At 45.7% G+C, this 13,920-nt stretch overlaps 1 protein-coding gene across 5 annotated transcripts in view; it reads left to right on the plus strand.

Annotated features, from left to right (window-relative positions):
• Positions 1 to 4,268: 4,268 nt before the first annotated feature.
• Positions 4,269 to 13,920, plus strand: part of Sap130 (Sin3A associated protein 130) — a 74,732-nt gene continuing 65,080 nt past the window's right edge. The window contains exons 1-2 of one of the 5 annotated variants that reach the window (XM_036205120.1): positions 4,269 to 4,325; positions 5,869 to 5,986. In XM_036205120.1, the coding sequence (XP_036061013.1) occupies positions 5,875 to 5,986 (112 nt within the window). In that variant the 5' untranslated portion in view covers positions 4,269 to 4,325; positions 5,869 to 5,874. Of the gene's footprint in view, positions 4,326 to 4,942; positions 5,407 to 5,868; positions 5,987 to 13,920 lie in introns of those variants that run through there. The other 4 variants (XM_036205121.1, XM_036205118.1, XM_036205122.1 and 1 more) reach the window with 4 other exon arrangements.

The following is a 13,920-nucleotide window of genomic DNA, read 5'->3' on the forward strand; positions in this document are numbered from 1 at the left end:
TCGATCTGATCTCAGTACGCACCGGCCTGACGAGGTCATACCGTCTATTAGGCGAGACCTCGCGAGGCTGCTGGTATCTCTCTGCGCAGGACCGAGCTAACGTGGGCTCGTGTCATGTTGCACGCAACGTCACGATCATCGATTGTCATGAGAGAAGTCAGATGTCCCGCATCTCACGAGAGCATACAGGGTTGGAGGCGTGAATAGTGACGGGATGACGCCACGTACGCTATGTGACGCGGTCCCAAGCGGTCCCCCACTCGTGCTCGGCCTGCTCTCGTTCCGCGGACGTCTACTCTCAAGCCCCGTCTCCCGCACTGTGCTCGTTACGCCTCCTCTCTCTATTTCTACTTTTCTTCTGTCTCTTACTGTATCTCCTCTCTTCCCTCTCTATCCTTTCTTCCTCTCCCCTCTGCTCTCTGTCCTCTCTCTGAATTCTATATCTCTCATCTCTTACCCTTCTCCTTCTCTCACCTTCCCTATCCCATCTCGTTTTCCTCCTCCTCTTCCTCTCTCTCTCTCTCTCTATCTATCTATCTTAATCCTATCCTGTCTCTTTTCTCTCTTTCTCCTCCCTGCCTCCTGGTTCCTCTTTGTATATTTATATGAAGAGCAGAGAGAGAAGAGATGGAGAGGAGAGAGTGGGACAGAGAGGAAGGAGAGAGGAAAGAAAGTGAGATGTGAGGGGGAAGAAGAGAGAAGGGGGGCCAGTGAGAACGGAAAAAGAGTGGAAGAAATGAGAGAGTGAGAGAGGAGAAAGATACTGTGGGGAGAGGGGGAGAGAGGAGAAATGGGTGGGGGAGAAAGAGGGAGGAGATGAGCAAAAGAGAATGACTGATGGAAGAGAGAATCGGAGAAGGGAGAGGGAAGAGTTAGAGGAGAAGGACAGAGGGAGGGAGGGGAGAAGGGCGGAGGGGAAGAGCAGGAAGAGAGGGAGGGCTCTGAGAGAAAGGAGAGATGACTGAGAAAGGGGAGAGGCTGAGAAGAGAAGACACTGGGAGAAAGAGGGGAGAGAAATGGAATGTGGGAAAGAGTGAGAGGCACTGTGAGGAGAGAGGGGAGGGATGGGAGAGACATGGGAGGCAAACAGAAGAGGGGAAGGAAGAAAGGGAAAAAGAAAAGGGAGATGAGGAAGAAATGTAGAGAGAAGAGACAGAGAAAGGAGAGAGGGTACAGAGGGGAGACTGGAGAAAGAGGAGAGACCAGGGAGTGAGAGGTTGAGGACAGTGACGAGAGTGGATGGGGTGAGGGAAAGACAATGGAGAGAGTGAAGGAGGGGAGGGAGAGGAGAGCGGGATAGAGAGAGGAGGGAAAGGAGAGGAGAGGAGGGAGAGGAGAGCGGGATAGAGAGAGGAGAGGAGGGAGAGGAGAGGAGAGCGGGATAGAGAGAGGGAGAGGAGGGAGAGGAGAGGAGAGGAGAGCGGGATAGAGAGAGGAGGGAGAGGAGAGAGGAGAGCGGATAGAGAGAGGAGAGGAGAGGAGAGCGGGATAGAGAGAGGAGGGAGAGGAGAGGAGAGCGGGATAGAGAGAGGAGAGGAGGGAGAGGAGAGGAGAGCGGGATAGAGAGAGGAGGGAGAGGAGAGGAGAGGAGAGCGGGATAGAGAGAGGAGGAGAGGAGAGGAGAGGAGAGCGGGATAGAGAGAGGAGGGAGAGGGAGAGGAGAGCGGGATAGAGAGAGGAGGGAGAGGAGAGGAGAGCGGGATAGAGAGAGGAGAGGAGGGAGAGGAGAGGAGAGCGGGATAGAGAGAGGAGGGAGAGGAGGGAGAGGCACAAAGTTGCAGAGTGGTGCGAGAACATTGAAGAGGAAGAGCACAGAGAGGAGAGATTGCTAGAAGAGTTGAGAGAGGGAAGAAAGAATGGAGACGGGAAAGAGAAAAAGGGAGAGTAGAGAGATGATGCAGAGGAACAAATGTGAGGAGAAGAAGGAAGAAACGACAGAGCAGTGAGAGGGAGAGAAAGAGGAGTGAGGAGAGAAAGGGGAGAGGAGAGGGGCAGAGATGGGGAGAGGAAGGGAGAGCAAGGAGAGAGACAGGGGGAGGAGAGAAAGCAGAAGAAGAAGGAAGGAGGGGGAAGGGAGGATGAGAGGAGGGAGGGACGTGGAGAGAAAAGAGACAGTGGGGAAGGGCAAGGGGAGAAGACGGGAAGCTGCAAAGCTGTGAGAGGAAAGGGTGAGAGGGGAGAGCAAAGAGCCAGAGGAAGAAGGACAGGCCAGAGAGGAGAGAGAGAGGAGAGGGTGTGAGACCAAGAAGAGAAAGACAATGGGGTGAAGCAACAGTGAGAGAAAGCGGAGGCAGGGGGATATCTAAAGATAGGGGAGAAGAGACAGAAATGCAGAAGAGAGACAAAGCTGAGGAGGAGAGGAGAGTGGTGCAGGAGACAGACACCAGAGGGAGAGGAGACGGGAAGGACGAGAGACGGAGAGGAGAGAGAGAAGAAGTAGAGAGAAGCAGAGGTAAAGAGAGGAGAGGGGGAAGTAAGAGAGAGGAGGACGACAGGAAGGCGTTACACTCAGAGAAAGGGAGAGACATATACGCGCGGTGTACACAGTAGGCCTCTTACGAGAAGTTAGTACGCGCAGATTGAGGGAGAGAAGTGAGGAAATAGAGTTAAGAGAGAAAGGAAGATGGAGTACGTAGAGGAAGGTTACGGATATCAGCAGAGTATCAAGGTTGTGGACCGAGACACGGACGAGCAGAAAAGAAGAGACTAAACGAGAGGAGGACTAAACAGAACACGACCAGTCAGGGAGGAGGGAGGCTGGAGAACAGTTACATGGGAGTACTGGAAGAACAGCAGCTAAATGGGCCAGATTTGAGGAGAGAGATGTGAAGTAGAGTTTATTGTGAGCGCGGCGACATGAGGGCAAACGAGAAGTGAATGGAAATGAACATTCCACAAGAAGAGAAAAACACGTATGTGGGAACTTGACGGAGAGAATGGAGGCCACTCGCACCAGGGCACGGAGGGAGGATTGCGCGACGTCAAGGGCAGTATGTAGGAAGCCTACCGGAGTCGGGGGTGGATGTCACGACGGGACACGAACACTCAGTGTCGACTTCCACCCTCGCGACGCACACATCGATGACATGTTAGACAAAGGCGGACCAGCGTCAGCAGGAGAGGGAATTGGGTGAGACAGCATGTAGCATAGACGCGACACGAGACGCGAGGAAAGGCGTGAGATGAGATGCGGTGTAGAGGTTCTGTAGAAGTCGAGCGGTTAAGGGCAGTTAGGATGGCTAGTGCACACGGGCAATACGTGAGGCGAGGCTCGAGAGTAGGAAGGGGTAAAGAGCAGGACGCGAGGAGCAGGTAGAGGCAGAGAGGGATCAGATGCATGAGTTGGCATCAGAGGAGGGGCAAGGTTGGACACAACATGAGAAAGAGGAAGACTACGAGAGGAACCCAAACGTGAGGACGGCGAGGACCGAGGGACGTCGTGTCGTTTCACAACTTTCTCCATCAGCTCTTCGGGCCCACATGTTCTATAGATCCGATTCGTCCAGTGCACCCCCATGGCTACGCTGGCCACAGCCTCCTAGGCCATTTGTATGATGATCTCATATGCTGTGTCATTGGCTCCTACCGAAGGGCCCTCTGACTTCCGGGCGTCTCTTCGCACCACTCACTTTGGCTCCTAATCACACCTTCTTACTGACCACTACATGGTCTGCTAGAGCTCACGTCAGCCTAGAGTCTGGCTCAGACGGGATACCTTGTGGCATACCGTTATCTATCCCTTCATTCTAGGGCTGAATATAATCCCACGAAGCGCGTCTCATTCTAATCACTCATGCTTGCATAGTTCGCTACATGAGCTGCCGGTTGCGTTTGGATTTGTTTTCACATCATCTCGCTTGCTAGAGGAGGTAGAGGCTCAGCTGCGTTGAAAGAATGTGGTGTACCTGCGATAGGAGGCACTATAATAACATAATGAGTACTCAGATGAGCAAATACAGGTCCAGCAGATTATTGTCATTTAGACTTGAATTGTTGATTCTTGCCGTATCTCACATTACCGGCAGTAGGCAGTGGTTTTGGTGCGCATTCACCCCATATGATCTCTTGGTCTACATCTCACATCGCAGGTTCTAATGGCGACCCAAGAAGCGTTGGGCATAGGGGCATCTACTACCAGGATGGACACATCATACACACTTAACGCACTACGTACTCGTTATCGGTAATACTACCAACAAACTGCGCCACTGCTGCACCAGTGTCCTGCAAGGCGCCATTGTAGATGGAAGAGTTTGTAGCTTGACAGTAGACTCACAGACGGAGAGCGCACAGGAGCAAGCTAGAGGCGGCGTGGCCGCGCCCAGGTAATGGCGGAACGCGAGCCGGGAGGGAGGGGAGGAGTCGAGGGGGCGGGACTGCATGGCCAGTCCCGGTGCTCGTCCCCGGGGAAGGACAGAGCTGTACACAGCTTTTGCAGCCCTGCTTCCAGCTCTCTACCGAGCTGGGCAGAGCTGTGGAGTCGGCGGCAGGGCCCCCGTTGCTCGGTGCGAGGAAGGGCTAGAAACCCCGAGGGGTGGGCAGTCCCGGGCATGGGGGCGTGGCGGACGCGGGCCTCAGTCGGGAAGTCCGCGGGTGGGAGGACGGCCTAGGGAGTTTGGCTGCTAGAGCAGTTTAAAGTGACTCTCCACATCCGGGCCCTGCGCCCGCCGCTTTCAGACCCCTGCCGGGGCGGGGCCTCCCGGATCCCCGCCCTTCTTGCCGGGGGATCGCCTAGCTTTCCCTTCTATTGGCCCAGCCGAGGGGTTCGGGCTGCTCCCCGCCCCCTGCCAGACTGGCGCCTCATTGGCTGGCGGCCGGCGGGAGGGTGGGGCGGGCCCAGAACGCGCAGGCAGCTGCGGATTGGTGCCGGGCCCAGTGACGCGCCCGGTGTCCGGCCAATGGGCGGGCGGGGCAGGCAGGGGTAGGTTGGGTGGTAAGAAGACTGGGAGCGGAGCGGCGGCTGGCCGTGGGGGTGAGTGTGGCGGGCGGGCTGAACTGAGGCGGGCCGGGGACGCGTTCCGAATCGCGTTCCCTCTGTGCTTGCGGAGCCCCTCGAGCCCTTCGTGGAGGCCACAGATAAAAAGGCACACTGCTTATCTTGACGAGAGGGCTCCGTAGCACATTTTCACGGGGAGGCAGAACCTCGACACTCGGAGTGTCTGGAAGCGTGTGTCCTAGGATCTCGGAGGAGGAATGGGGTTAACTGGGGTAGAGGGGAGATCGGCGAAGCCTGACGCGGAAGGAAAAAGTGGAAGACGATTTTAGAGACTGTGGAAAAGGTCTCTAATCCTACCCGTGTCTCGCTTTGTGGGGTGGGGGTTGTCCGTGATGAGGAAGAAAGGGAATCCTTAAATGGAGGCCTTTACGGAAAAGCGTTTGAGGATTCCGCAAACATCGGGGCTTAATGTAAGATTTCCGATCCTTTCTTGGGGCTGGGCATTATGACATACTAATTACGGTTCTGATTGTCTTGGTGTGAGGCTTGAGTCTTTAAAAGAGCCATGCTATTTCCCATAAAATTTTACACAGATAGCCTATGGTTATGGTAATAACTAGCATTTGGCGGGTATATAACATTCAGTATCTTTTTTTTTTTTTTTTTTTTTTTTTTACTACAGCGATCCATTAGTGGTTTTGGAAGGTTATAGTATCCTCCAACACTTGTATAAAGACTGTCATTATTAATTTAGCCTTAGTACATAAAGAGTCTTCAATTAGATGTCTGCACTATTGATCATAACTCACTGTTAGAAAAATGAAGCTGCATTTGTGTTTCTGAGAGATGTTGTGATTACTAAAGATGTTTTGATCTCTCAATGTTGGTTCTAATTTCGGGATCCCGTAGTAATGGAATGACTTGTTTTGCAGGTGGAAATGAGTTCTCAGCAGTTCCCTCGGTTGGGAACCCCTTCCCCTGGGCTCAGCCAGGCACCTTCACAGATTGCAAACAGTGGTTCCACAGGCTTGATAAACCAAGTTGCCACAGGTGAGATGTGTTACATTTCTTTCATATTGCTTAGTTTCAAGAATGTTATTAACTTCAAATTAGCAAATTCCTTCTCATAACTACTAGTCTACTGACTTTGAGGAAAGGATATATTGATACACTTTTAAATAAGGCTAATTACCTTACTAGTCTACTGACTTTGAGGAAAGGATATATTGATACACTTTTAAAATAAGGCATATTTCCTTTTTTTAGTCATTTGTATATTCTGTGGTAAGTATACAACTTTAGTAAATCATGCTTATAAGAATCATTTTTAATTGTATTAATATGTTACCATTTTAATTAACTCTCGGGGTATAGATATGGTGATAGTGCCACTAGAGAAACCAACAGTGAGTGGGACAGAAGTCTTACTTCTTAGGACCTTAAGGTCTAGGAAAAGAGAAGTAGATAGCATGTGTCTGGGTCTGTCTTCATGCATGTGTGTTTGAAGGCCAGAGGTCAACCTCACATATGCTTCCCCAGGAACTATTCACCTTGTTTTTTGATACAGGGTCCCTCGCTGAGTCTGGGGCTCTGAGCAGGCTAGGCTAACAAGTACTTCTTTGACTGAGCTATTTCCCCAACCCTGGAAAAGATGGTTGAAAAGTATATATTCACATGTTTGCACTTGGATTTTTATTTGTAATATATCCTTTTGGTGCTGTAGATTAGTTGATTCTCATTGGTGAACGATATTGCCTATAACAATATTTGGCTATGTGTAGAGACATTTGTGGTTGTCACAGCTGAGAGGTACTGAACATCTTCTTTACGGCAAACACTACTGTTCATTCATCGCTCAAGCCAAAGGCTGAGGCATCTTTGGTTGTGATTGATTGTGTTCTAGCTACTCTTTCCTCTTCCTCTCCCAGTCCTAGCATTGACTCATAATGTAGCCCAGGCTGGCCTCAAACTCTTAATTCTCCTACTTCAGGAGAGTTCTGGAATCACAAGTTAGTTTCACCAGGCCTGGCTGATTTTATCTGCCAGTGAGCTGTGGCCCTACTATTTTAAGCTTGTTTCTATTGCTTTGACTACTTCCTGTTGACTCTGTTTTTTGCTGTTGTTGTTGTTTTTATTTGTTTGTTTATTTATTTATTTTAGTTTTCCCAGACAGGGTTTCTCTGTAGCTTTGGAGCCTGTCCTGGAACTCACTTTGTAGACCAGGCTGGCCTCGAACTCACAGAGATCCGCCTGCCTCTGCATCCTGAGTGCTGGGGGGATTACAGGCGTGTGCCACCACCACCCGGCTTTTTTTTTTTTTTTTTTTTTTGACTTTGTTTTTAATTACAGATTTGTTTTCGTTACTTTAAACTGCTCTATGCCTGCCATTAGACAGTATGTACTCATTTTTCTGCATATAACATGTCCAGTTTCCATGGCGCGGGGCTTTCTTCCTTTCTAGGTTCAGTATTAGTTGATTGTTCTTCCTTGAGGATTCATCTTAGATGCCATTTTCTGGATGTCTTTGCTGACTTTATTTTCTACTACATTTCAGATCCTGTGTTCCATGAGCCTTTGTATGCACATACTTGCTATAATGGATAGCACAAGCTGTAGTCAACAACTTATCATAGAACCATCTAACGTGCTTTATTTCTTGTTAGGCATAGTGATGCACATCTGAGTCCAAGCACTTGAGTAGTTGAAGAAAGCTCATCAGTTTAAAGCAATGTAGCTGAAGTTTGGCTGCAAAGCAAGTCCAAGACCATGGGCTCCGTGAGACAACCCCTACCCCCAAAAAAGTTCTAACAACATGTTGCCTTTGGCATAAGTTCATTACAGTGATTTAAAGAGCTGAAGATAAAAACATTTGTTTATGAAGGGAAAGAAATGAGAGCTGTACTTATGGAAAAAAGAAAGGCAGATTGTCTCTGGAGCTTTGCAATGTGATCCCTGATGCTAATCATACCTAATACTTCCTTCCTACACTGTCCTCGTGGTTCACCCTCACGCTCCTGTACTCTCCACACATTTCAAGACCCAGGTCAAAACTTAATAGTTGTTTTTAATTTTTCATAAACAGTCTACCTGTATGTAACTTCTTTTCATTTTCCAAATCAATATTTTTTGTCTTATTTTTCCTTTTAAGTAAATCAAATTTATTTTCCAAAAAAACATTAAATCCGGGATTAACCCGTCCAACATGATGTGATAGCTTCATGATCATCATCCAGTTTCCTTCGTCAGAAGCTGTCAATGTAGCGCTCTTGACAGAGTGCTTGTTAGCAGATGGAAGCTCTGGGCTCCATCCCTAGTCCCACATAAATGGGATATAGTGGTCTGTGCTTATAGTCCCAACTCTTAGAAGGCAGAGAGGAAAGAGGATCAGGAGTTCAAGACCAACCCTGGCTGCATAGTGTATCCAAAGCTATCATGGACTACATGAGACCCTAGTCACAACAGAAAAGGAGGATGGAGGGAAAGGAAATTTTCACCTAAGTAGTTACATATTTCTCTGTTTCGTGAGAGATGATGTGGTGTCCTAAGCGTGCCAGGAATTAAAGTATATGTTCAAAGTTAAGAAGTACAAATAGCTAATGCTTCAAGATTCTGTTGAAGATGAATAGAAACATGGTTGAGGATATAACTCAGTGGCACAGTGCTTATCTTGAATGTTTCAGATCTCTTGAGTTTGATCCTCAACAACCCGACCCCTCCCCCAAAATAAATAAGTCCAAATGTGTGGAGGAACCAGATAAATGAATTCCCAAAGAGCCTAGTGGGAAATGATCAATATATTCTAATTTAATAAAGTTGTTAAAACAAATCAGTCTGCCTGAACCAAATAGGCTTTGGGAAAGCTTAGGAAATGGTCCATTTTAATTTTTTTTTTTTTTAACTAGGGAAAAAATTGGTTTTCATAACCAGGAAAGTAAATAATCATAAACATTATGGTCATATATATAGAAAATCTTAATCTTTTTTTTAAAACTGTCAGAATAAGTGGCATTAGTAAAATAATAGGCTACAAGATCAATGTGTGCAAGTTCATTATATGTCTGAATACTGGCAATAGACAATTTTTTCATGTGTCTGTAGTTTATGTATGTGTCTGTGTGGATGTGTGTGCCAAAAAATCATGTCAGGTGTCTTTGGTCACTCTCCATCTTTAGTGTTTAAGGCAGGGTCCTTTACATGGAACATGGAATGCATGGATTTAGCTAGGTTGGCCAGCCACTGACCTTCAGGGATCTGCCTTTGCAACCCCCACCAAGTGCTGGGTGACAGATGTATGCCACCATGCTCAGCTCTTCTGTGGGCACTGGGCATCCACACTCAGGTCCTGTGCTTGCATGGCAAGTACATAGTGACTGACCCATCTCCCTAGCTTAGACATGAGGTGGGTGTTTGTTGTTAATGTTCGTTTACAATAGCTCCAAAAAAATGATAGTAGAAGGTAAATTGAAGAAAATACATGTAAGACTGGGTAAGGTGACACACACTTTTGATCCCAGTACTCCAGAGGCCGAGACAGACAGATCTCAGTGAGTTCGAGGCCAGCCTAATCTACATAGCAAGTTCCAGGCCAGCCATGACTACATGGTGAGACCCTGTCTCCACATAAATATATTTAAGACCTGAAGTCGAGCACATTGAGACAGTGGCATGAGACATTGCTGAGCAATATTAAAGAACTAGATAAATGAAAAACTTGGTCACAATTGAAGTACTTAACATTTAACATTTTCAACACCATTGTTTCTTCCCTAAGTGCATATGTGTGTGTGTGTGTGTGTGTGTGTGTGTATGTGTGTGTATGTATGTATAAAGATATCATAATAATACCCTTGTGTACTTTTTGTTTTGTTTTTCAAGACAAGGTTTCTCTGTGTAATTTTAATGCCTGTCCTGGATCTTGCTTTGTAGACCAGGCTGGCCTCGAAGTCACAGAGATCCACCTGACTCTGCCTCCCAAAAGCTGGGTCCTTGTGTACTTTTTTGTAGAATCTTCACATCCTGGCTCTAAGATTTATGTGGAAATCCAAAGGGTTTAAGGGTTTCTAAAGCAATTATGACTACAGAGAAAGGAAAATCATTATTGCCTTACTTCACAACTTATTACAAAACTTCATTATCCAAGATGGTATAGTATTGGCATAATATAGGTGAATAAATTACACTATCCAGAAAGTCATTTATAGATAGATAGGAAGTCATTCATAGGTAGGTAGGTAGACAAACAGCCAGTTTGTTTTGTTTTTTAACAGAAGTGTGTAATAAACAGGGAAATGAACTTGAATAAATATACCAGTGTTGGGGAAGAAAACAACTTTGTAGGGTATGTTTTCTTCTTCTACCCTGGAAGCTGGAGATCAAACTCAGGGCATCAGACTTACATGGCAAGTGCTTTTACCCTCGGAGTTCATCTCACTTGCCCCAAAATACCAGAATGTAGGGGAGAATAGACCTTGACCATTACTTTCCTCTTACATAAAAATTAATTTACTTTAGACCATTGATCTAAATGTAAACTTTTTAATTTCTAAAAGAACATAGGAGAAACAGTTTGCAACTTTTCAGTAAGCAAAAATTTCTTAGGTCACAAAATAATACAAAGTGTGACAAACAGTTGATGTAAGTTAAAAATAACTTCATTTCAAAAGACATCACTAACGATATCAAGTGGGATGCCCTCAAACAAACAGTATAAGGGTATTTTTTAATAATGTATCTGTAATGACTCATATCCTGAATGTAGAAAGAATTCCTATAACCGAATAATAAAAAGATAAAGAGCTTAACTTTTTTAAGTGTAAGAAAAAAATTTTATTGTCTACTTAATAGATACCCAACAATAATGATGAGTGCCAAAGAAGTACATGAAAAGATGCATGTCATTTCTCATCCTCGGAACAGTAAAAGTGAAAACCGCAGTAAGCTAGCATATATCTGCTTGAATATCAGTTGAAGTGACTGAATGCTGTGAATTGGTATGACTGAGGCAGTAGAACTCAGTGTTGGCATGGCCCCTGGTCGGGGGGGGGGGGGGGGGCTACCAAATGGTCAGGCAACTTAACAGTTTGGCAGAATCTTAAAAAAAATTAAACATATACTAACTTACAACTGACCAGTCCTATTCCTTCAGTATTTAACCAAGTTAAGTGAAAGTGTATGCTTATTCAAAGATTTATACTTAGGTGTTTATAGCATTTTTGCTCCTAATGGCCAAAACCTGGTAAAATTCAAAGGTTTATCAAATGGTGACTAGATAAGCAAATTGTGCTATATCTTCTTGATGGACTGCTCTCTCCCAGTACCAAAGCCCAGCATCAGTACACATGCACACAAGAGCGTGGATGAATTTCCCTGCAGTGTGGTATGCTTAGGAAAAGCAGCCAGACTCACGGAACCACACGTTGTATGGTTGTGTCTGTGGAATCGGACGTGACAGCTGTAATGACAGCAAGTCAGTAATGTCTAGGGAGTAGGAGAGCAGGAGAGCAGGACTTGATAGCAGAGGGGCAGGAGTGAACTAGTTAACAGTGATGGTCAGGGTTCTGTGTAGTGATTGAGTTATGGTTACAGCATTACAGACTTCGGTGAAAGTTTTACACAAAGAATTGGTGGATGTTTTTAATTTTATATATTAGTGGATTTTTATCTGTAGATTATATATCAGTAAAGGTGACTAATTACGAAATGCACATATACTTCACTAAAGAAGACAAATGGTCATTAAAAAACAAAACTGTTCAGCATTGCTGGTCATGGTGGCGATCCTAGTTCAAGCCCTAACTCTCCACTAGAATGGCTGTAAGTGTATCAAGGATTTGTGAGGATGGCGAGTGCCTGGAACCCCAGAGCTGCTGGTGGAAACATAGAATGGTACAGCTGCTTTGGAAACTGCCTTGACAGTCCTTTAGAGAGTAAAACGTTAACAATTTACATCGCCATTCTGCTCGCAAGAGCGCTGATGAAATTTCTATAATTCATTGTGGACATTAGAGCAGCGGCTCTCCACCTTCCCAACGCTGCGACCCTCTAACACAGCTCCTCACGGTGTGGGGACCCCACCATAACATGATTTTTGTTGCTATTTCATAACTGTAATTTTGCTACTGTTACAAATCCTAATGTATATGTCTGTTTTCCATAGGGGTCACAGCCCACATGTTGAGAACCAGTGCACTATTGTGTGTAAGTTGTAATTCAGTGAAGTGATTATACAAATCCCAAATGTAAAATTTTTGAGTGCCCTGGAGAATCAAGTCAGTTATGTGTAAAGTAGAAATTACAACTGGAGAGATGACCCGGCTGTTAAGGATATTTCCTACTTTAGTAGTGGACCTAGTTGAGTTCCTAGCACCTACATCAGGCGACGTACAGTCACCTGTAACTAACTCCGCTCCAGGGAATCTGGTACCCTCTTCAGGACTCTGAGGGCACCTGCACTCAACATGAATGAATATATACACAGACACACATGTATACATAATTTTAAAATAATTTTTAAAACCCTCAAAAAAGAAAATAAACAAAAATCATTTCATCCAGGTCTTGTGCTTTCAGAACCAGTTTCCTGAAGAATTTATTAGGGCTTTTGGAAAAGCCTAAAATAATCCTAAGTAATACAATAATTGTAAAACCTGCAGTAGAATCTCACCTAACATTTTACAAATGATGTAGTAAGTTGGGACTTGGTGTAAAGTGTTTGGTGTGCAAGCATGACCTGAGTTTAGACTCTCCACACTCATGTCAAACAATGGGTTTGTGGACACACATTTCTGTAACTCCAGTTGGGTGTGGGGGGGCACCGAGACAGGCAGATCCCAGGGGCTATACCAAAACATAAGGAGGAGGGAAGAAGAAGAAGACACCCACTGTCAACCTTTGGCCTCCAGAGGGCATGAAACAGATGAGTGCATATACCATGCACCCCCCCCCCCAAGCTGCTCTATGTTCTCATTATTCATTACATGGCATATAATAGGTTTATAGCCAGTTGAGTATTCACATTAGCATTTATAATAGCAAAGCTTGAAGACTGTCCTAAATGTCTCTCAGCAGTAAGATAGATAGATACCTGGTAACTTATCCGAATAGTGGCTGTCACACTGAGACACGCTGAGAATGACAATGTTCTGGCTATGTGCAGTAATATGCATCGGTCATATCTGTAAGAGAAAGAAGCAAGAAAGTAGGTTTGGCAGGTATGTTTTCCCACTGAGCTATCACTCAGTTTGGCACTAACCTCAGGTTAGAAAGTAGAAAGGTAGATATCTTGGGCAGGATGATGACTTCAGTAGAGCTGAATGGAGGGTGTCTAGGACCAGTGGTGTTTTGGCTTTTACTGGGTGTTGGTATGTTGGGTTGAGTTCAGTTTGTAACATTGTTCATGAGGAAACATGGATAAACATCTACTCACCACACCTAGGGAATCGTTGGAAGGCCAAAGTAAGAATATCACCAAGGTCCACTTGTATCAATGAGGTTTTATTTTGTTTTTGTTGTTTTAGTTTTGGTTTTTTGGTTGGTTGGTTGGTGGGTCGGTTGGTTGGCTTTTTTGTTTTGGGGTGGGGTTTTTTTGTTTGTTTGTTTTTGTTTTGTTTTGTTTTTTGTTTTTTCAAGGCATGGTTTTTCTGTGTAGCCTTGGCTGTCCTGGAACTTGCTAGGCTGGCTTCGAACTCATAGATCCTCCTGCCCCTCCCTGAGTGCTGGGATTAAAGGTGTGTGCTGCCACTGACCAGCGAACCAATGAGTTTTATTGGGTTTAGTTATAGAAACATAGGTGAGAAGTTACTTAGAGGAGCAGAAATGACTCAAAGACAGCTGTATCACCAAAGCCCACCTCAGCATGGATGACAGCTCACAAAAGCTGGAAAGTGGACAGTTCAGCAGGCTGGAGAGTGTCCTTTATAAAGGCAGCCTGGCCGCTCTGCCTGTTTCAGGCTGCTCAGCTACTGAGTGCCTCTCAGCGGTCCTTG

Source organism: Onychomys torridus, chromosome 13 (assembly GCF_903995425.1).
Source record: "Onychomys torridus chromosome 13, mOncTor1.1, whole genome shotgun sequence".
Classification (NCBI taxonomy): domain Eukaryota; kingdom Metazoa; phylum Chordata; class Mammalia; order Rodentia; family Cricetidae; genus Onychomys; species Onychomys torridus.